This window comes from Ovis canadensis, chromosome 3 (assembly GCF_042477335.2).
Source record: "Ovis canadensis isolate MfBH-ARS-UI-01 breed Bighorn chromosome 3, ARS-UI_OviCan_v2, whole genome shotgun sequence".
In the NCBI taxonomy this organism is placed as follows: domain Eukaryota; kingdom Metazoa; phylum Chordata; class Mammalia; order Artiodactyla; family Bovidae; genus Ovis; species Ovis canadensis.
In genome coordinates, this window is record NC_091247.1 from 75,509,403 (window position 1) to 75,533,116 (window position 23,714).

The following is a 23,714-nucleotide window of genomic DNA, read 5'->3' on the forward strand; positions in this document are numbered from 1 at the left end:
AACTAAGATCATGGCATCTGGTCCCATCACTTCACAGCAAATAGATGGGGAAACAGTGGAAAAAGTGTCAGACTTTATTTTTGGGGGCTCCAAAATCACTGCAGATGGTGACTGCAGCCATGAAATTAAAAGATGCTTACTCCTTGGAAGGAAAGTTATGACCAACCTAGACAGCATATTAAAAAGCAAAGATATTACTTTGTTAGCAAAGGTCAGCAAAGGTCTAGTCAAGGCTATGGATTTTCCAGTAGTCATGTATGGATGTTAGAGTTGGACTATAACGAAAGCTGAGCACTGAAGAATTGATGCTTTTGAACTGTGGTGTTGGAGAAGACTCTTGAGAGTCCCTTGGCCTGCAAGGAGATCCAACCAGTCCATCCCAAAGGAGATCAGTCCTGGGTGTTCACTGGAAGGACTGATGTTGAAGCGGAAACTTCAATACTTTGGCCACCTTATGTGAAGAGCTGACTCATTTGAAAAGACTCTGATGCTGGGAAAGATTGAGGGCAGGAGGAGAAGGGGATGATAGAGGATGAGATGGTTGGATGGCATCACTGACTCAATGGACATGGGTTTGGGTAGACTCCGGCAGTTGGTGATGGACAGAGAGGCCTGGCATGCTGTGGTTCATGGGGTCTCAAAGAGTCAGACACAACTGAGTGACTGAACTGAACTGAATATCTAGTGGGTGGTCATCTGTGTGTGTATACTGGGAGGGCGAGGGGCTGATAGGCAGGTTGGGAGGGTTACCTTTTAACAATAGGAGATCACAGTATGAGAAGTCATTTCCAGGTTTGTAATTGATCTGTATAAAAGGAAAATATTTGGTGCCTCGAAATATTCCTTCTCTGTAAAAAGCTCTAGCTAACCTAGAGCAATGACTCCTCAGTCACAGCCCCTGGGAGGCAGGAATTGCCCATGAGGACTATGGTTCCTCCTGCTCTTTATAAAGTAAATGAATAGATTTAACAAAAGAAGAAAATAGCATTTTTAAAAACATCTGGAGAATGGAAAGGAAAAAAAAATTAATCTCTGTGAACTAAATGCCAAAAGGAGCAAAGACAGTCAATGAAAGTGAAAGTCACTCAGTCATGTCCGACTCTGCGACTGTACGGTCCATGGAATTCTCCAGGCCAGAATACTGGAGTGGGTAGCCTTTCCCTTCTCCATGGGATCTTCCCAACTCAGGGGTCAAACCCAGGTCTCCCACACTGCAGGCAGATTCTTTACCCGCTGAGCTATAAGGAAAGCCCAAGAATACTGGAGTGGGTAGCCTATCCCTTCTCCAGCAGATCTTCCCAACCCAGGAATCGAACCAGGGTCTCCTGCATTGCAAGCAGATTCTTTACCAACTGAGCTATCAAGGAATCCCAGGGATAGTAAGAGATATAATTAACTTATAGTTTATATATAATCTGCTAATGAGGAAGAAGATTGTACTGTGGGTTTCAGCCTCATAGTGAAGTAGCTTTAACTTCCTCCTCAGGTCACCTGGGCTACAGTAGAAATTGATGGAGAATCACTTCATGCACTTTGTCTTATAAAGAAAGATGATGCCTTAGAGAATCTAAAAATGTGTTAGAAAATTGAAGAGGGAAAAAAAAAAGCAAGTGTCAAATTTAGTAAAAGCCATCTCACTTCCCATCTCTCGCCCATCATCAACTAAGTTATTGAAAAGTTATTGACAAGTTTGAAATGGTCTATCGTTTACAAGAATCAAAACTGACTTTTCAGAGGGATAGTCAGGGGAGGTGGCTTCTAAGACCTTGATCAGTACATTTGCTCTTACTTGTGGTTGAGCCAGACTCTGTGAAATTAACTGATCATTGGGGCTAAGACTGCTTTGTTCCCTTAACTCCAGAAGTTCACTATACACATAATACAGTTCTCTCAAGAGATTCTGTGTCCAGCAAGCTAGTAAAAAAAAATAATAAAACAAATATAAGGTGGACCTATTCCACCTCATGGTTACCAATAATGTATATATGGTTAAAAAGGCAGCGGGGAGGGACAATGTCCTGTCCTTCCAATCTCTTTACCCTGTTGACCACCTCCCTCTCAGTGTCCTCCCCTCCTTTGCTCCCACTCTCTTCTGATTATCCTACAACCTCTCTGATCCTTCCTCATCAGCTTTTTTCACAAATTTCTTCCCTCAGCCCATTGTAGGTCTAGGTACCCTCTTTCTATTCCCTGTTCCTGTGGGAGCATCAACTGGGAGCATCAACGAGCCCAACTTGCTCTGTTACATTTTTGTTGCAATGTGTTCTGAGGCAACTGTCTCCTTGGTCCTCTTGCCTGTAGACTTTCGTCTGTCCAATACAGCTTCTGTGCAACTGCCAGAAAAATCTTCCAAAGTAAATCTCACCAAGCTTTTCCTCGTTTAAAAACACTCCAACATTTCCCATTATCCACAAACTCAGACTCTGTGGCCAGGCACAAAATGATTTTATAATGTGGATCTTGCCTAATCTCTCCAAATATACCACCTACCACACACCTCTCAAGTGTGTCTTATGATCCAGAATTACTTGCAGCTCCAAAATGTTCATGCCGTTTCTATGCAATGCCCTTTCCCTGCTTTGCCTGGCCAGCCCCACCCAGGTAAGCCTCCCCTGATCATGCCTGCAGCACCACGCAATCTGGTTAAGAGGCTACTCCTTTCTGATCTTCCTTGGTGCTCACTACTTGGCTTCATTATAACATTCTCTTGTAGTGGTTTGCACAGGATTTGGACAGGAAAGCAGGTATACTGTAAGTATTATAGAAATAAGAGCTTTAGTATAAGAGTTAGACTTTACACAAATACGCAAGGAACTGGACATGAGATGATCTGGTAGGGGAAGTCAAAAAAACAGTCATTAGCCAGGCTCCCTGCAGCAAAGCTGTGGGGACATAAGGAGAAATCGAAGAAGCCACCAAAGTGGGATCACAAATGGAGAGTTCATGAGGAAGTTTCTGGAGATGGCCCCCCTCTGCAGAAGAAGTCGCCTCTGCACAACTGCTGGCTTGATGTGTCACTAGCTAAGCACCCGGTGGTGAGCCTGGAGCCACTGCTTGAAGACAAGCTGGATGCTGAATGGAGAAGCCCACCAGTACTTATGCCTTTGTCCATCACTGTAGCTGACCACGAAGGCCTGAAAGCAATGGATTCGGCTCCATTTCTGATGGCCAAATCATACACGCAATTTTTTTTTTCTTTTGGAAAAGGAGTCAGGCAAGGTTTTCCTGGGAAACTTAGTTCCCAGATTTGGCTAAGCTGACCTCGCATGGTCCAGCACACCTTACCTGTCTGTCTCTACTCTGGACTGTAACATCAGAAGATAAGGAGTATGTTTCAATCCATTTTCAACTATTCAACATCAAGCATGGGGCTTAAGAGAGACTCAGTAGAGGTCTGGACAATGAATGAAGAGCACTAATGTAGCCAAGAAGGCGTGTGCACATGCTGAGTGACTTTAGTCGTGCCTGACTCTTTGAGACCCCATGGACCGAAGCCCACCAGGCTCCTCTGTTAAGTCCAGTTATTCTCAGAGCAGATGGTGGGAATGGCACTAACCTGCTGGGCTTCTCTGTCTGTGGAATTTTCCAGGCAAGAATCCTGGAGTAGGTTGCCATTTCCTGCTCCAGGGGATCTTCCTGACCCAGGGACTGAACCCTCACCTCTCGCATCTCCTGGGTTGGCAGGCAGATTCTTTACCACTAGAGTCACTGGGAAGTCCCAGTACTAGCCATTCTTGAAATCAAATCTCTCTTGTGATATGACTGAATTCTAGAGACTAAAGAAATACATAAGGAGTCTACTGTGGAAGATAAATTTTATTATCTACATCAATACATGTACTTAAAAGGTAAAGAAAATGAGGAAATATTTTCTAAAATCAAATTGATTATTTTTCCCCTTTATTGGTAGCAACATGTTCAGCGTTTACTGCTTTGCTTTGGTTTTAGGGATGTCATTCACTTTTTGTTTGCCTGTTATTGTTTTGAGGATACTGACAGTAATGGATAGGAAAGGATGATATTATGCAATCAGATTTATCCTGAGGTTAATAGTATTCTTATCAGAACATCAAAACAATTTGAAAATATATCTGTTTTTTAAGTCTACTCCAAGAATACCAAAGTACATACCCATTTGTTCTTCCCTCCCTCAGAGAAGGACAAATACATCAAAGAGTGAGAGAGAGAAGGGGAAAATTCAGAGTTAAAGTCTGAATTTTTGACTTTATTTTAATCCTACTATACCCTAAAATTCCAAATTATAAATTCTACTTCTGATTGAAAAAAAAAACAACAACAATGAACTGTTTAGGGGTAATAAAGTCATGCCCCTAGAGAAGAGAGGCACTGAGGGTTTTATTTGGGTGGTACCAAAATCGTATTTCTCTCCATGTTTCCTTTCCATGGCTCCTCGCAGGTCAATATTGCGTGCAATAGCATGGTCAGGGTAACTTGTTTATCTGGTACTGTATTTCTGACCTTCTGAAGAATTTGGGGGAAAACTGTTTGGTTATCAAATTAATATGTCCAGTTTTTATTTGACTTTCACAGGTAAAACTCTAGATCTTTGACTCCAAAAATAATCAACCCCTCCCTACCCTCAGCTCTGTGGGGAGGTTTTATTACCCTCATTCTTACAATGGAGGATGTGGTCTTACGTCAGGAATAATGTGAAACTGCAGAACAAAAATGGCACATCTTTGCATATAATGTTTATTAAAGATATTTTGACAAATTCTATAGCAAACATGGCTATGCTGTAAAGTGGAATGTAATATTTGCATACTTTTATAATGTAAGTGGGGGCTTCCCTGGTGGCTCAGATGGTAAAGAATCTGCCTGTAGCATGGGAAACATGAGTTTGATCCCTGAGTCGGGATGATCCCCTGCAGAAGGAAATGGCTACCCGCTCCAGTATTCTTGCCTGGAGAATTCCAAGGACAGAGGAGTCCGGTTCACAGGGTAGCAAAAAGTTGGACATGACTGAATGACTAAAACTACTACTGCTACTATAAAATAAGAGACTCAAAGCAATGTTGACTTTATTAGGAATCTCTTTGGAGACCCACCTCTCCCTCTATTAGGAGTAATTTGATAGAAATTCTTTTGAGGAGCCTAGTCTCTGAGCAAGCATTATTTGGGGCATTAGTGATGAAAACCACTCATGTTTTGGACAAAGGGAATTTTCTGTCATCCTCAGAAAGATTTAGGACTAGACGCTACCATCTAAATGGATACTGTCAAGTTAATCGAAGAGCATTTTTATGTCTCTTTACTACCAGACACGATACGAGACAACACGTCATTTGATCAACGGTGCTGTCATGAATCAACATCGCCTTGTCAGCCCAAAGAGAACCAATGACAAGAGGCTTGGGGATTGAAAAGAGGAGGAGCCTGGGATAGAAGTCCACTGTCACAAGGTATTCCCGGATGCTTTTGGCTTAAAGCCATCTCGCCTCTGCTCCCTCCCTTCCCTCCTCCTGCCTTCCCCCGCTGCCCCCTCTCCATGCCTCATCTCCCCTCCTTTGGAGTCCCAGACCAGCAATATGCCATATGTTCCAGATTCTTGCAGTGCCTTTGGTTAGATGATCTATTATGGGAAACCCCAGCAATTCTTGTTACTCTCCAATTTATACATTTTAAGCAAAAATGTCCAAAGATCTTCAAGAATAAGAAGTTCTTTAATTCCTGTAAGTTAGAACAATCCAGATTCACTAAGTTTGGCAGGAAACAAGAGGCCTCCTCATAACAATGTCACTCGGACATGGTAAATCAGTGCTGCTTGGCTTGGTCCAGGGTAGGTGAGGGTTGAGGGACTTAAGATGTCCAAATTGCATGCCCTAACATCAGACAGAAGATCACATTGCTATGGTAGAAGCAGCTTACTTCCATTTGACTGTTCCCTATGCTGAAGATGTTCCTGCCTGAATAATGTAGATCTTATTTCCATGGTAACTATATCCCTTGATCCCATTTTGGTAGGGTGAGCATAAGCCCTGGGCACCCAAGATACCCCTGGCAGAATTACTAACAGAGTTCCCTTTCACTCTCAAAATTGTCCTAATTTACATGACAAATTAAATGATTTCTTTAAAAAATAAAACCTCACTCTAAAAGCTGCCATTAAATCCGAGCTATTTCCGGCTAACTGAGAGCCACAATAAGCAAAAATAGAGCATTAATGTAGGTAAGCTGGCCACAGTGTGGTTAGAATGACTCAGCAGGAATATAGGGCAGAAACAAATGAAGGCCCATGCCTTTCAGGGTCACCAAGGAGCAATAGAGGGAGGGGCTCCTCTTCCCTGGAAAGTGGCTGAGCCCAGCCTAGCAGAAGTCACTATTCAGGCCTGCCTGCCAACCAGCCCTGCGTGCTGTTTCTGGTCCCCTCTCCTGGGCTGCCTTGCTTTCCAAGGCAGTGCAGCACCTAAGCAGAGGGGCACTGACTTCCAAGGGATGCCATTTACATTCCAATTCTGGGCTGATCAGTTACCAGCAGTGGGACCCAGGGCAGATACACCTAACCTTTCTAAGCTTCAGTTTTACCATCCACAAAATGAGAATAATCAGAGCTGCCTGGCAGTGTCGCTAAAAAGATCAGAGATTATGCATTTAGCTTGGGGTCTAGGGCAAAGTTAGCACAAAGTAAACAGAAGCTGTGTTCTGCATTCTGCACTATTTAGTATAGGATTCCCCATCTTAGAAATGAATCTCGATTTTTAAATGCCCAGCTCCCATCAATCCTGTGTGTCAGCCTTCCCTCGAGAACAATCTCTCCACATTCTACCTTAGCTTGGCTCACAGCACCCAGTGTTCCAGAAGGCAAGGCATGAAGCAGGCCTTCCATACACTCCTGATCAATTCATCAGTTGCCTCCCAAGTCCAGTAAATACTGACAGCTAAGGTCTACCAGTTCCTCCTCTCACCCTACCAGGTCTGCCCAAGGTATTAACAGAGAAGGGAACATCGTTGTTAGACAAAGGCCCAGGGCCCTGAATGGAATCAAAATAAACTATCCTATGAAAGCAGTGAAAGTTCATTACCCCTCTTTTCTCTAACCATGTTCATAAATAATGGAATGTCAGTATTACCTTTTTTCATTCTGACGAATAAAAACAGAAATTTAGACCTTAGTTTTTTAGCCTGCAGTACTATGTTGCTGGCAATTGACACTCATGCTTCCATAACAGCAGAACCTACTCTGCCATGCCATTATTTTGAATATATCTATATATTGGCATATACATTCATATTTAAAATATTTTAACTAGGGCTTTAGTTGAGATGTCTAAGTGGGTGTGCAAACCAGTTATGTTAGAAAATTTCCAAAAATTATTTATCCTCACTGCTACGGAGACTCAGCTCAAAATCAGTGTTTCCTGGAACACTGCAGCCTACATGTTACATGCATGCTAAGTCGCTTCAGTCACGTCCAACTCTGCAACCCTATGGACTGTAGAATGCCAGGCTCTTCTGTCCATGGGATTATCCAGGCAAGAATGCTGGAGTGGGTTGCCATGCCCTCCTCCAGGGGATCTTCCCGGTCCAGGGATCAAACCCAAGTCTCTTGTGTCTCCTGCACTGGCAGGTAGGTTCTTTACCACTAGTGCCACCTGGGAGGCTGACCTACTTTGTAATTAGGTATAATACAATACTTTAATTTTTGGTTATAGTCCTGTGAAGTAAAGAACGTCATGTGCTGTATAGTCCTATCGTTATAAACAAATGTTTAAACTCCCTGAGGCAAAGGGCAGGATCCTAGACTTTGGTATGCACTGGCTCCTAGGGCTAAACTTTTTGAAAGATACTAGATGTAAATTTATATTAACACTGGTTTCACTCTAAGTATTCCTGAAAACATTCATTGGCCTTGAATGTTTTATGAAACCTCTCACAATCAAACCAGGAACTAGATGTAGCCAACCACCCTCCTTACCACCAGCCCCTGCCTGGTGTCTGAAAAATATGAAACATGTGACCCTCATATCAATGCACCCCAAATCTTAAGTGTTCCCTTGCAATTTCCACTTTTCTCTGAAGTCTAGAAATGTTGGGAGTCAAAATACTGACCCAAAGATCACTTGCAATGACTAGGGTGTGTGAATCCTTTTTACTGTGTTTTTGAAAGAGCCTGTGACTTTCTTTTGTCTATGAGAAATTAAACTAATACGAGAATTTAAACTCCACTTTGTTCAAAAGCAGCACCGATTGGCCATCAAGCTTACAAACAACCCCCTCCCTCATCTCTCATTAGTATTCATTGTAACATTTTTGTTTTGACTGTATACTTCATTTGTTATCCAATCAGTCAAGGACAAGTCGGGAGGCTACATCATCTCTCTGCCCAAAACAGGTTGGCCTTGAACTCCCCAAGTCCTAAGTGGAAGAAAAGGTCCAAGAAGGGGAGATAAGGGTCAGTGTTGCCAATGTCATAATTGTGATTCCTGGCGAGGCAAGGTCAGTGGCACACAGGTTTAAACAATCGTGCAACCAGAGTCATTCGTCTACCGCTTCACCACATAAACCAAATGGAAAATCATTACGAAAGGGACTCACTCTTTCTGTGATGAGATGTTTATCTTTCCTTTTTACTACAACAGCCACAAGGAGAAGAAAATCACACGCTGACACCAGACTCTGTCACGGTGCTTTCACATGTGCACTGCGTTCTAGGCTGTCTTCACAACAACCATGCAAGTTAAGTGTTTACACTCACACTTTGGAGGAGAAGAAACTGACTTCCAGATAACTAAAAATCTCTTATAGTTACCGCGGGAGGAAAGCCTGGGGAGAAGGGATGGTTAGGGAGTTTGGGATCAACATATACACGCTGCTATATTTAAAATGGATAACCAACAAAGTCCTACTATATAGCACAGGGGACTCTGCTCAACATTATATGATAGCCTGGCTGGGTGGGGAGTTTGGGGGAGAACAGATACATGTATATGCATGGTTGAGTCCCCTTGCTGTCCACCTGAAACTACCACAATACTGTTAATCAGCTATACTCCAATATAAAAAAGAAAAGTTTAAAAATATATCTCTGGGGCTGCAACAGGAATAACACAGTTATGCACAGAGCCTGGGTTTCTCAATTCTGGTGTCTACTTCTTCCTTTGTTGACCTTAGGAATAAGTAACGCAGATGATCAACTGCATGGTGTCCTATAGGATGCTCCTCTGGACCAGCACCCAGGCACCCTGAGTACTCTGTCACATAAGCTTACCCTCCATAAGCTTACCCTCAGCCTCCATAAGCTTACCCTCACCAGATCAAGCATCCAGCACTGGCACCCATCCTGAGTCCCCAGCACAGGGCTGTCAGGCACAGTTGTACAGGTTGTGCACTGCTCTACCCGAGAGGGGTCATTAACACTATGACCTACATGACTGTTCTATCTCAACATGCAAAACCTGTGTTATGGCCCATCAGGCCAGGTATGACTAGCTGTGCGACTGGTGTGCTAGACTCCTATGTAATGCCCTACAAGGTTTACATAACCCCATCTAATTCTTACTATAAATTATATGACAGAGTAACAAAACATCAATAAAGAAAGCTTGTTGTGTAAAAAATAACTAATAGGAACCATGTTTAAGACTATAATATTGAGAATAATGCTTCCCAGGTGGCTCAGTGGTAAAGAATTCATCTGCAATGCAGGAGACATGGGCTTGATCCCTGGGTCAGAAAGATCCCTTGGAGAAGGAAATAGCAACCCACTCCAGTATTCTTACCTGGAGGATCCCAAGGATAGAGGAGCTCAGTGGGCAACAGTCCACAGGGTCACAAAAGAGTCAGACATGACTTCGTGACTAAACAACAACTGATAATAATGTGGATTCAAGGACGCTACTTGCAAGATTTTGAGTCCAAATATCATGTTTTACTGAATGTTTATAAACTATACCTTTATGCTCTGGTCATATCACAAGAAATTTTTATCCCTGCCATAAGTCACACAGCATACTTCACTAAGGCCACTAATAGAGCAAAACTGCCCAAGATTCATAGAAACAAATGATATTACAGCATGAAAACGTAAAAAAAAGAGAGAGAAAGAAAAGCAAATTTTAAAAATAATGTAAATCTACAAATATAAACAGAGAATAAATATCTTTGGGCATTTTCTTTTTTTTCTTTTCTTTTTATTTTTTTATTTTTTTTTAATTTTTATTTTTACTTTATTTTACTTTACAATACTGTCTTTGGTCATTTTAAAACACCATAGAATTCAAAAGATGATACTGTCTTTCTTGGGGTAGCAATATATTTCAGTTAATAACTGAACAAACTACTAAAGGCTGAAAATGAATATTCAACATTATCATCACCAGTGTCTCTATTAGTTGGCCTAACTTGCACTTTGGAAAACATTAAGCAAAACTAGCAAAAATTATCCAGCATAAACAATGATGTTCTCTTTAAATGCCTGGATAGCTGCAGTAATACTGGCAGAAGTGGTGGCAATTATTCTCCTTGCATGTGCCCACCACTTTGCCATCCCTTTGTGTTCCTTTCAACAAGAGTAGGAGTCTATTTCCCCAGCCTTTGCAACTGATCTAGCTTTGTGACTTAGCATGACCAACAGACTGCAATAGAAGTTCTCTCCATCAATAAGACAGATCTCCTTCCAACAAGCAGACACACAGACATTCTCCCAGTGGCCCTATCTTCACATGACTATCCAAAAACAAAAAGAAAATTAGTTTCAATCTTCCACATTTATTTATAAGCCATTTTGAATTTCCGACCTGTTGACAAACATTCCTTGGTGAAGAACTATACAAAGTTTTGTGAGATCATCAGAAAATCTGCCTGTAGCAACTGTGTTAAGTCCTCCAGTCGAATGGTACAGACAGGCTACTACCTCATCTGTGAGATTCAAGATCTTTGTAATCTGAGAAACTTTATGAAATCGGAAAGCTAAAAGAGACCTTGACTTCCTAAGAGATAGATTTCTAAGAGAACGTTCTTTAGACAACCATAATCATAATCACCATCATGTGATGTCTGCATAGTTCTTTATCTCTAGCAAATCTACAGAGAAATCTGAGCAACCTGATGGCAGTGTTGAATACAAGGCTTCTTCTGATGCAAGGAAGAACAGGGAAATGACCTCAAGAGAAAGCTCTTCTCGAAATAGAATAAGTGAAAGAAGAGGCAAAGGGAAGCTAATGACACGATAAAAAGAATGCTGAGGGTCACGTGGGAGATTTACAAGAGTTAAAAAAAAAAATCTGTATCCCACAGAATTTTTCAAGACTGAACACTCAGTAATAAGGCATTTAATTCAGACTTATCACCACTAATCTCCTGGTAAGCTGTTAGAGTCTCATTTTCCACATTTTAGATTCCGTTTTATGTTAGAGAAGAGTTTTTTCCTTCTGTATCCAGTACCAGAGCCAAACACTGCTGCCACAATAGCTATACCTGATTCTCTGATTATGGTAGAAGGAGCCATTTCTTTTCATTTGAGGAGAAGAATCAAATCCATATAGCTGCTTCCAGTTCAGTTCAGTTCAGTTCAGTCGCTCAGTCGTGTCCGACTCTTTGTGACCCCATGAATCACAGCACGCCAGGCCTCCCTGTCCATTACCGACTCCCGGAGTTCACTCTGATTCACGTCCATCGAGTCAGTGATGCCATCCAGCCATCTCATCCTCTGTCGTCCCCTTCTCCTCCTGCCCCCAATCCCTCCCAGCATCAGGGTCTTTTCCAATGAATCAACTATTTGCATGAGGTGGCCAGAGTACTGGAGTTTCAGCTTCAGCATCATTCCTTCCAAAGAAATCCCAGGGCTGATCTCCTTCAGAATGGATTGGTTGGATCTCTTTGCAGTCCAAGGGACTCTGAAGAGTCTTCTCCAACACCACAGTTCCAAAGCATCAATTCTTCGGTGCTCAGCCTTCTTCACAGTCCAACTCTCACATCCATACATGACCACAGGAAAAACCATAACCTTGACTAGACGGACCTTAGTCGGCCAAGTAATGTCTCTGCTTTTGAATATGCTATCTAGGTTGGTCATAACTATTCTTCCAAGGAGTAAGCGTCTTTTAATTTCATGGCTGCAATCACCATCTGCAGTGATTTTAGAGCACGCCTATATGTTCAGACCTTGTAATACTTTCCATCCAGCCAGACTCTTGCTAACTTCTTAGAACTCATGATGATGTTGAACAACCCCAAGAAGCATTTCAGGCTTTGGCACCTGAGATAAAGCAACTCATGTTGGAGATTATTCCAAAGTGAAGTTCCAATAAAACTATTCCACGCTCAAAGCTATGAAGTTGGAGATCATCTAAACAAGTAAGATGCTTCAAGAAGAACAAAATATCCAGTGGTATGCTAGGACCAGATCTTACCAGCTTATAAAAGCAGATTGACAAATGTTGAAGAATTCTGTAAGCTGGTTGTCATTACACTGTTAGCTTGATAGAAGCTATGGTAGGTGAATTCATTTCATGGAAGTTAACAAATGCTACAAATAAAGATTTTTTCCCCCCCTGAAAAGCTGATTGTTAAACATTTACCAGCATATCCCTGAAAATAGCTGTCTTCCATTATTTTGAGGCATATCTTTGGAGATTATATCTGATAACAAGCAAAGCTTCTCAAAGCTTTCCAATGCTGTACTGACAAAGGCAAATGAGAGTACAAACTCCTTGGAGATCCAGTTACATTCCAAAGTGGCAGAGAATCTAAATAAATATTGAATGTATAAAATAATGAGGATGTATAATAATGACCGAACTAAAATACTGGATAACAAAAAATACATTATATCTGGCTAGTGTGTAGGCTTAAAAATTTAAAGTCCGTGCATCTTTTAGGAGGGGATTTTAAACACTATAAAATTAAATTTTTTAAATAAGAGGTATAAGCTAGAAGTATATGGTAAAAATTTGAGAGTAACCATTAAAATTAATGAGAGTATGTGCTGTGTCCTTAGTCGCTCAGTCATGTCTGACTCTTTGTGACCCCATGGACTGTAGCCTACCAGGCTCCTCTGTCCATGGGGATTCTCCAGGCAAGAATGCTGAAGTGGGTTTCCATGCCCTCCTCCAGGGAATCTTCCCAACCCAGGGATCAAACCCAGGTCTCCCACATTGTAAGCAGATACTTTACCATCCAAACCACTAAGGAGAGTATATAACATCCAAAACAGTAGATGGAACAAAACAGAATAAGAAAACAAAACAAAGCAATAAAAGAAACAAACAAAAATTCAACAAATAAAAGATAAAAAGGTGAAAAATGGAACATGTAAAACTAAAGTAGACAGCAAATGGCATGGTAGAAAAAAAAATTCATGTGGATCAATAACTAGAATAAATGTAAATTATTAAGGTCATCTGTTAAAAGAGATTATAAGAATGTATTAAAACAAAAAATTCAGCAGAGTGGTTATAAAATTCTACCAATGGTTATAAAAGACCTGCCTAAAACAAAGACACAGAAAGGTCAGAAGTACAAAGGTAGAAAAAAATACTAAAAAAAATTCATTAAATGAATATCAGGCAAAATAAATTTTAAGATAAAAGACAGCATTATGTGTACAGTAAGATGCTACAAAATTAGAGAAAGTTTGATTCACCATGTATGTATTCCATTCTAACTTGTGTGCCCAAGTAACATTGATCTGTAAAGAAAAATATAAGGACAAGATTGAAATGCTGATAACTGTATCATTCTGATCATGGGAAATTTCAACAGAAATCCCTTCAAAATGTTAGCAAATATATAGACAATTTAGGAAAATAATAATGTGCTGGATTGATGGAATAAATACAGAAGTTGTCACTATTGATTGATTCTTCACAAGCTCACATTGAATATTTATAAAAATTAACCATACTAAGCCTTAAAACATATATCAGCATGGTTGGGGGCGGAAAATCAATACAGACCATACTCTGTATTGTATTAACAAAGAGATAAATTTAAATATCTCTGTATTTTGTAGATTTCAAAACTGTACATCTCCATTATCTGTGAGTCCAGGAAAAAATAACAGAAAATTGAAAAATACTTAGAACTCAGCTATAACAAGAAATTTACCTATCAATATTTGTTGAATAGAGCTAAGGCACAGATTTTGGGAGATTCAGAAAGGAAGATGGGCTGAAAAACTAGTTAACTGACACTCAAATAAGAGGTTAAAAGAAAATAGAACAAAAAGAAAAATAGGAGAAAATAAGAGCAAAAATGTGGAAAGTTAAAGACAGAACATGGTCAGCAAGGCAAAAGTCAGGCCTTCAGAGCACAATTAAATTGAATATAATCTGGCAAGTTTGGCTAAATACAAAGAAAATGGACAGAAATAAACAACATTAGGAATAGTTTTTAATAGATTTAAAAAGTGAATACCAAAAAGCATTATGACAATACACTTAAAAACTCAAGTGAAATGGAAAATTCCTAGAAAAAATACAGTGTAAAACTTTAAGAAGTAGGAAGCTTGAATAGCTGGAAAATGAAGAAAGCTGAATGAATATTTTTAATCTACACACACACACAAACACAATACCAGGCTAGGATGGTTTATGGGCAAGTAAAGCCACACTTTGTCAAGGAATAGATGAAAACAATCTAAAACAGTCCTGTTCCAAGAGCAAACTAAGAGAGATTATTGCCCAACTTAGTCTATGAGGCAAATACATCCTCAACACCAAACCATAAAAGGAAAACAAGAGGAAGGAAAATGAGAAATCACATTATTTGTTACTAAATTACAACTTGCTTATGAGATAGATGCCAAAATTTCAAATAAAATATTAGGAAGTCAAATCTCTTAGTGTATAAAATAATAATAACTCACAACAACATTGCTAATCCTAGGGATATGAGTAGCTTAGTAGCATATAATTATCATTGCAAGGGTAAGGGTAAAACAAATGCAGAAAAGGCATTTGACAATATTCATTTCTATTCATAGTAGAAAAAAATCCTTAGAAAACTTTTCTAAGAACTTTACCTTGAGATCTAACCTCGTAGGTATCAAAAGCCTATAACAAATATCATTTTAATGATGAAAAATTAGAAAACAATTTCGTTAAAGTCAGGAACATGACAAAAATGCTCCCCACTTTTGTGAGTATTGTCCTAGGTATCCAGGCCAGAGAAGAAAAAGAAAGGGAGAGACAGAGAGAGAAGAAGGAAGAGAGAATGAGGCAGAGGGAGGGAGAGAGTGAGAAGAAAAGAGGAGGAAGGGATAAATTAGGAAAGAAGAAATCGTCTTATCACATGTCAAGACTATTTTAAAATTCTAATTAAGACAGTATAGTATTGGTACAGATGGAAAAGGACAATAGGCTATAAAGAGCTTAAACACAAAACTAAGCAAAATAGTAGTTACTTGAGATGCGATAAAGATAATTTTACAAATGAGAGAGAAAAAGAGGATCTAATCAATAAATGGTTCTGGGACAAACATTTATCCACGTGGATAAAAACCATAAGCCACTGAATAAAACTGAACTTAAGTTCCTGACACATACCACACATAAGTACTAATACCTAATAAAGATTTAAATGTGCAGAGCAAAATTATAAATTAAAAAACTTGCAGAAGGAAACATAGAATATTTTATGACTTTAGACTAAAGAAAGATCACTGTTGCTGCTAAGTCGCTTCAGTTGTGTCCGACTCTCTGCAACCCCAGAGACGGCAGCCCACCAGGCTTCCCCGCCCCTGGGAGTCTCCAGGCAAGAACACTGGAGTGGGTTGTATAGGAGAATTAAAAAAAAAAAAAAAAAAGGCAGTATATTTACTCAATGGAATATTATACAGCAGGGAACTGTAACAAACTATGGCTACACAGAAAAAATATGGATGGTTCTCTAAAACGTTGTTAGTGCAAAATATAATAGAAAGTAATAAAAAAGACTAGTTAGGGCAATACAATTTGTATAAAACCCAAAATCAAACAGTACACTGTTTGAAGATATATACTTAGATGATACAATTTGAAAAAAAAAAAAAGGAATAACAAAATCAAAATTCAGATCACTTCTAGGAGCAGGAACAGAGAGAGGAGGAATGGCAAACACAGATGCAACAACTGGCATCTCTTTAGTCCACAACTGTTTTGTGATTTTGCTTAATAATTTGCATTTAGGTTAGCCATGTTATCTATCAGTTGTGAATAGGGAACAGTTTTCAAATCAAAATCTCTCTCAGTTAAAAAAATTTCTTGTTATACGAAGACTAATTTAGTCATAACTGGAACTTTCCAAAATCTCAGTGGGGATTTGTGGGGTGGGGGTATATGTGAAATGTTCAACTGGTAATGAGTATTTGGTCACTTGGAGTTATCCAAGAAGAGGTTAAGTCGACCCCTTTAAATTAATGTGGGCATTTTAAAGCAAACTTACGCATTAGCTGGATGATTGAATTAAATCCCTTCTCCATCTAAATGATTATGATTCCACAGGTCAACTGCTGAATGAAATAATTTATCTCTTCATGTTAGCCAAAACTGTAACAACATAGAGTCCATATAGATACTGCCCTGCAGCCATGAAATTAAAAGACACCTACTCCTTGGAAGAAAGGTTATGACCAACCTAGATAGCATGTTCAAAAGCAGAGACATTACTTTGCCGACTAAGGTCCATCTAGTCAAGGCTATGGTTTTTCCTGTGGTCATGTATGGATGTGAGAGTTGGACTGTGAAGAAGGCTGAACGCTGAAGAATTAATGCTTTTGAACTGTGGTGTTGGAGAAGACTCTTCAGAGTCCCTTGGACTGCAAGGAGATCCAACCAGTCCATTCTGAAGGAGATCAGCCCTGGGATTTCTTTGGAAGGAATGATGCTGAAGCTGAAACTCCAGTACTTTGGCCACCTCATGCGAAGAGTTGACTCATTGGAAAAGACCCTGATGCTGGGAGGGACTGAGGGCAGGAGGAGAAGGGGACAACAGAGGATGAGATGGCTGGATGGCATCACTGACTCTATGGATGTGAGTCTGAGTGAACTTCGGGAGTTGGTGATGGACAGGGAGGCCTGGCGTGCTGTGATTCATGGGGTCACAAAGAGTCGGACACGACTGAGCGACTGAACTGAACTGAACTGATCTTATAGTCCTGGAGTTAGAATGAAGCAGTTGCTCCCAGAAGCATCCAGGGAACAATTTTATTCTAAGATTCACTTGCTTCTGTTATTCCCTTAATGATTAATCCATTCCTTCTATGTCATTATTTCTTGGCTAGGTACAGGAGAGGAAGAAAGGAGGGGAGATCAATATATACTTGTTTAGCAGTTCCATATAACTCAATTTTGTGCAACTAATTACCTACTGCTGCGGCTACTGCATTACCTAAAGACAGTGTTAAAACTAATTTGAGCAAGTAGTAAGTTATACAGAGAAGGCAATGGCACCCCACTCCAGTACTCTTGCCTGGAAAATCCCATGGATGGAGGAGCCTGGAAGGCTGCAGTCCATGGGGTCAATGAGGGTCAGACACGACTGAGCAACTTCACTTTCACTTTTCAGTTTCATGCATTGGAGAAGGAAATGGCAACCCACTTCAGTGTTCTTGCCTGGAGAATCCCAGGGACGGGGGAGCCTGGTGGGCTGCCGTCTATGGGGTCGCACAGAGTCGGACATGACTGAAGCAACTTAGCAGCAGCAGCAGCAGTAAGTTATAGAATCTTAGAGAATATTCTGCCTTTTAAACTTCATAGGTTCTGAAGTTGAAAGTAGATGGCCCCTTGACTGAAAGTATGGCCAAACATTCCTCAGATCCCTCACCATCAAGAAGATGGAAAGTGCCCACAAAAGTGCCAGGATTGTCACCTACAGAGAACATTTAAAACTAAGCTAAAAGCATAGGTTAAATAAATTCATTTGTGCCAGCATCCAAAAGGCAAGGGTAATCTTCAGAGACTGGAAATGAGAGAAGCCAGAAAGGACATGTGACAGAGGGTGGGATAGTTGGTGTCTACTAAGCCCAGTGAAAACCCAGCCCGACCTGTTGGTCACTCAGCTGAGTCAGTTATCTCTGTAGACTACTCTCTTAAAAGTGCCTCCTACCATCTGTCCAGGGGCTCACTAACCCACTGCCTGTCTTCTGAGCTGCACCATGTTTGGTTGTTAATTCCAGCAAGAAAGAGAATCAGTGACTGTGACCCAGAAGTTCTGGTTTTGTATCAAGCAGCCTGGAGGAAGACATTGACACCAAGACTGGAAACAGGTCCCTGGCCTTCACTGGGGAACTCTCTTAATGATGTTTCACACTGCAGATTGCATCTATTTTGGAGAAAGTCAAGCGTGTCACTCTGTTTTGAGAAAAAAAAAAAAAATAGTGACCCACAGGGACAGTCTTACAGCGAATTTAATATAAGCTATTCTAGACATGCATCAAGTTTCAATTTGCAAACCCAACCAAAAAAGGTAAAGGGACAGCGTATCTTGCCACGCCCTCTACCTCTCCCACCCCACCCCCACCAAAGTCACTGCTGTCACTCAGAAATTCTGCTATTTGTCTGGAAGTGACCGATAAAAAAGAAAAAAAAGGAAAGCGGCCCTGGGCGGGTCACGTGACCCTACCAGCTCCCAACGCAGACCTCTTTTCAAAAGGGCTCAGTGTGGAGCCTCTGAAATCTGGGCAGGATTGTGTCTGCAGAAGCAGAAGCAAGCAGGTGGATGGATAAGTAAACATGGCCTTGTTCCTGGTGGCCTTGCTCGCATTCCTGAGCTTGGGCTCAGGATGCCACCATCGACTCTGTCACTGCTCTAATGGAGTCTTCCTCTGCCAGGACAGCAAGGTGACAGAGATGCCCTCCGACCTCCCCAGGGATGCGGTCGAACTGTAAGTATCTGAGTCAGTGGGAACAACAGTGTGGCTGGTATTTGTGCCTTGCGTGCTATTATTATTTTCACATGAAGCTGATAAGTGTTGGGCTGAAATATTCTGCCCTGAAGGCTTAAGTAAAACAAACTCCCCCAGCCCAACACTCCTGCCCTGTGGTTCTCTAAGGATCTTAGTGAGAGTTTGTCTTGGAATTGTCAGGGAAGGGCAGCATGCAAACCTGAATCTGAAGGTGAAAGGAAAACTTTTTAGTATTTTTGACACATTTGTTCTTGGGTGCTGTACTCTCTTTGGTGGAACTAAGAGAAGGCTAAGGAAAATGTAGAAACTTAGAAGAGCTCAAATTGAAGGCAGAAAGATGGCTTTGATTGACATGGAAGGCACAATGGGTGTTTTTGAGGATACTGAATTCAAGAAGGCAAGAGTCATTGCTGCTCTGGAGGCACCAACAAGGAATTCCCGAACTGAGACTCTGCTTCCTGGAGGAAAAGGAGTCACAAGAGAGGGAAGGGGTGTGAAGAAAGGGAGAAAGAAAAAGAGCAGGTGTAGAAAGAAGGGGATCATCTTTCATACCACTGGGAAAAGGTGATTCCCACATTTAGATTTTTACTAACCTACTCTAAAAGGAAATAGACAGACTTTTACAACTTGACAAGATCTTAGACATTATTCTACTTCCATCTGTTTATTTTGCAGTTGAGAAATCTGGGGTCTGGAGAGTAGAACATTTCCTAACCTCTCCCGATGAGTAGAGGCGGAGCCAAACTAGAAATCAGGCCTTTTGACTCACAGATCGCAGTCTTTCCCTTAAAGTCCCATGTCTATTGCTTTAAAGTAAGAGGAAGGCAGGACTGTTTCCTAGTCCAATGACCATCCCTCCCCACCTCCCCACCCCTCCCTCCCATCCGAGAGCTGGCTCGGAGATCATAGATATCCTCAGTCGTTTTATCCCAAGGATTTTAAACAGAAGCTGCTATTCTGGAAGCATCCTTTAATCTTGGTTCCCCAAAGCTATGCATGATCTTATTTTATGGCAGAAGGTGGTCATCTTTTCATTTACCAGTTACCATTACCTATGCTCAAACACGATGGGGCTGCATTTCAGATTTTCACTCAGGGACAAACAGCTACAAGGCTGAGTTGGTTCTGCCTGCTCCTTTTTCCCCTGACATCACAAGTTCTCCATTCCTTCCCAGAGGTAGCAGCAGGGAAGATAGGTGGCCAACGCTGTGTTTTGGCGACACTGCCTTAATGAGACAGTTACTCCTGATTGCAGGGAAGAATGTGCCTATGTCTGCTTTGTTAGGTGATTATAAACACAAGAGAAGACTGATGCACCTGAGCTCCTCTAAGAAGTCAGTCGCTCCTAAGCTACTTTTAACAATTACTTAACTTGTTTTCAGCCTCAAGTTCCTAATTTCTAGAAGTTCAATACAATCTGCTTGGTGGGATGGCTGTGAACACCAAAAGATACAGCCCCTCAATGCACACACTCAACACACACACATTTCTACCTCTCCCAGTCCTTCTCTTTTTCCAGTGTTTCCCCAGGGACCAAGCAGTGTCAACCAGTTACTAAAAGAGACAGCCTCTTACAAGGCTTAATTTTAGATTGATACCCTCTTTTCAAAACTCCCTGCTAAATTAGGCTGTCTGCTTTCTGGCATTTCTTTACCAGAAGGGAGTTTTTTTTTTCACTCTGTATAGAAAAACAGAGAGCAACCAGATGTGGGCCATAGTCTGTGGAATGCCCACTTCTGATTCAGACCATAGCTGAGAGTAGTTAAACATTTCTGGCTTCAGGCAAACTCCAGGAGATAGTGAAGGACAGGGATGCTTGGAGTGCTGCAGTCCATGGGGTTGCAAACAGTTGGATACTACTGAACAACAACAACAAAGGGTTTAGGTGGCCTGAGACAGCACAACATCATGGAGAAAGTACTCAACTTGCTGAGCAGGGTCAGGAATAGAGGGAATTCGAAAGTAACATTCACAGGTGGGCCTTTAACTCTTTATCACAAGTTAGAGATGGAAGAGTATGGACTCTAGAATCTAAGAGACCTGTGTTCTAAACCAGACTATGACTGTTTCTTGCTTCAGCCTGTGGGCTTTTGGGTGTACAATGGAAATTGTAATGTGTACCTTTTTCAGAGTTGCCATGGGCATTAAATGTAGGATTAAAACATTCAGCACAATGCCTCTCAAGTGTGGGGGGTGGGGATTGTTGTTCATCTGTAAAGTACTAGAGAAAAAAACACCACAGAGGGCATTCAGGGTGATCAAATGAATCAATGGAAATGAGAAGGCTTTGAAAAACTGATGTAAAGATATTTGTAGCTCTGAGATAGTTTATAGTATCCCACTGATTTAAAAATAATCTCCTTTTCCTCCCAGTGGCTGGAGCACTTCCTCTCTGAATAAGAAATGGTGTTCCTTTGGGCTTTCAGTATTTGCCAAGAACTCAGGGAACAGGTTTCTTCCTGATGATAGGCAAAGGATTTTTTTGATTTCAGACTTACTCTAGAAACTCAGCTTCACATAGAGGCAGTCAATGAATCTAGAAGGGATGCTTTGATCTTGTGTTATTCTTCCTGGAGTTAGAATTTCTAAGAATGTGAACACCCATTCAAAACCTGAAATTTTAAGTCTCAGTGATGTTATGGATACAGATTGTTTTCTTTAGCAGTGTCAGATGACCACAATACTAGAAGAAAAGTGTCCACTGATGGGCATTCTTGGCACAGGGAGAACTATATGAGATCACGCTGTAGGCTGCCTGTGTTGACCCCTCTCTTCAAGGCAAGCTCCTGTGTCTCTTTGCCATCTTAATTCTCTTTCTGAGATGTAGAAAGGAATGGATTACAAAACTAGTAAAGCCACTGTTGGTTTCTTCATTTGTTGAATGTTGATAGTTTAATTCACCTCATCATGTAGGTTTCATATTCCCAAAAGCCCACATCTAACTACTTTCATAAACTCCCTTCATACGGCTACAAGCAATAATTCTCTTTTTTATTGCCATTATCTTTGTTTGGAATCTGAACATCTATCTACACACTGGATTAAATAGTTGTCTTAATTTATCTCCTTGCAATCAATCTCTGTCTTTTCCAAACCAGCCCGAACACCATCATTCCATTTTTATCCATAAAGCACCACAGCCACCATGATTCTCCAGTTTAAAATCATTTGGTGGCTCATCTTTCTGACTTTACCTCTCAGCTAGCTCCAACAGAAGCCATCTGCTCCGCAAGCCTGAAAAAGACTTGCTCTCAAGCTCAGCTTGTGTCCCAGGGTGTCACGACTGTTACAGATCTTGCTTCTGTAATCTTCAAGCTCTTCTTTGTCTCTTGAAAGCCAAACTGCTTACTATATATAAGCTGGCTCAAAGTTTGCCTCTTCGATAAAACTCTCCTGACCATTCCATCTTCATGTAATCTGAACCCTGGTGCAGTTCATTTTACAATCTTGCTTTGCCCTTAATTTTTCATATGTGTCTTATTTCCTCAACTGCAGTGAACATGTTCTTGGTAGTCACTGTGCCTGGCTCAATGCAATGTAGGTTCTGGGCCCTCATTTACATATAGAATAAATGACACAATAAATAAGGGGGAATTACAGCTGTTTATTTGCTCTGCTCCTCAGTATCAAAGAAAAGATTCTTATAAAAGATAATTATTGCTCCCCCTGTGGTGAACTACTACAGGATTTGATCGTTCCCTTGCTTTCTTTGCTTTTTTATGTGTTTGTTTTAAAGAAAAAGCCTGTATATCATTCTGGAATCCATTAATTTATTCAGAAAGAGAAACACATAGACTTGAAACAGTCTACTAAGTTACAAGTTGAATATTCTTTTAGGCATGCCACTCAATTCTCTTGATTTAAGTAATAATACCTGTTTCTCTATTTTAAACAAGAATATTGAAAGGATGAGTGAAATTGCCTTAAACAAAATCACTTTAAACTGGGTAAAAGTGTTCAAAGAAATACAATTTTTGCCAACTGAGGTCAGATTCCAAACCCTGAATGTTAGCTTTCCTGTGTTTCCCATATGTGCTTTGATGATTGTAGTCTGTCCAGATGTCAGAACCAAACACCCCACTGTGCAGACTGCTCTGGGTTCATCTATCTGAAGACTGCCACTGCCTTGTTTAGATATTTCTTTGAAAGAAACAAACATCACAGATTTCATGCTAATGCATACATAATCTTTCCTCTCAAAACCAAATCCTGTACCTTCTTTAGTGAGAAATGATATGTCAATGTCCAACATTTAGAATTTAATGAGGCTGGGGTAAGGAAGGTTTATATTTCCTGCATGAGAATCAGAAAAAAGAGCAGCTATAGAATGCAGTATCTTCAAAGGGAAAAAGTAAAAATTATATTGCAGAGGAAAAAATTCTTTAAAGTAACAGATGAACTCTACTCTGAGAATTGGCTAACAGCTGTAATTTGCAGAGTCATTATCAGCTGTTGAAGAGTAAGGGTTTGACGGCATAGAGCTGCACTTCTTGATGATGATAACATCTCCTTGTTTACCTAAAGGTCAGTGCTGTCTTTCCTTGCCCAAGTCCTCTACCAAACAAGCCTAAGCTTCAGAAGCAGAAAATCTTGGCAGCAAGTGGGAAATTCATTTAATGTTTGATTATCCTTCTCCAAAACCACTAATTGGGTTATCCAGTGGTTTATTGGACTACCTTTTTTTTTCTTTTTTTTTGAGCTGTTAGATTTAAGATCTCCAATTTAGCTTTATTTAGAAGAGATGCTAACTTTTATATCCCATAAGGTCACCTAGCAAAGAGAGTAATTATTTTTAATTGCTTAAGATCTGATTATAATGAGATATGGATGTTTCTTCTTAATCTGACCTCTTCCTGAAGTATCTTGAGCG

At 40.6% G+C, this 23,714-nt stretch overlaps 1 protein-coding gene across 2 annotated transcripts in view; it reads left to right on the forward strand.

Moving 5' to 3' along the window:
* The first annotated feature begins 18,551 nt into the window (after positions 1–18,551).
* Positions 18,552–23,714, forward strand: part of FSHR (follicle stimulating hormone receptor) — a 190,401-nt gene continuing 185,238 nt past the window's right edge. Inside the window, exon 1 of one of the 2 annotated variants that reach the window (XM_069583374.1) lies at positions 18,552–18,823. In XM_069583374.1, the coding sequence (XP_069439475.1) occupies positions 18,672–18,823 (152 nt within the window). In that variant the 5' untranslated portion in view covers positions 18,552–18,671. The remainder of the gene's footprint in view (positions 18,824–23,714) is intronic. The other variant, XM_069583375.1, reaches the window with a different exon arrangement.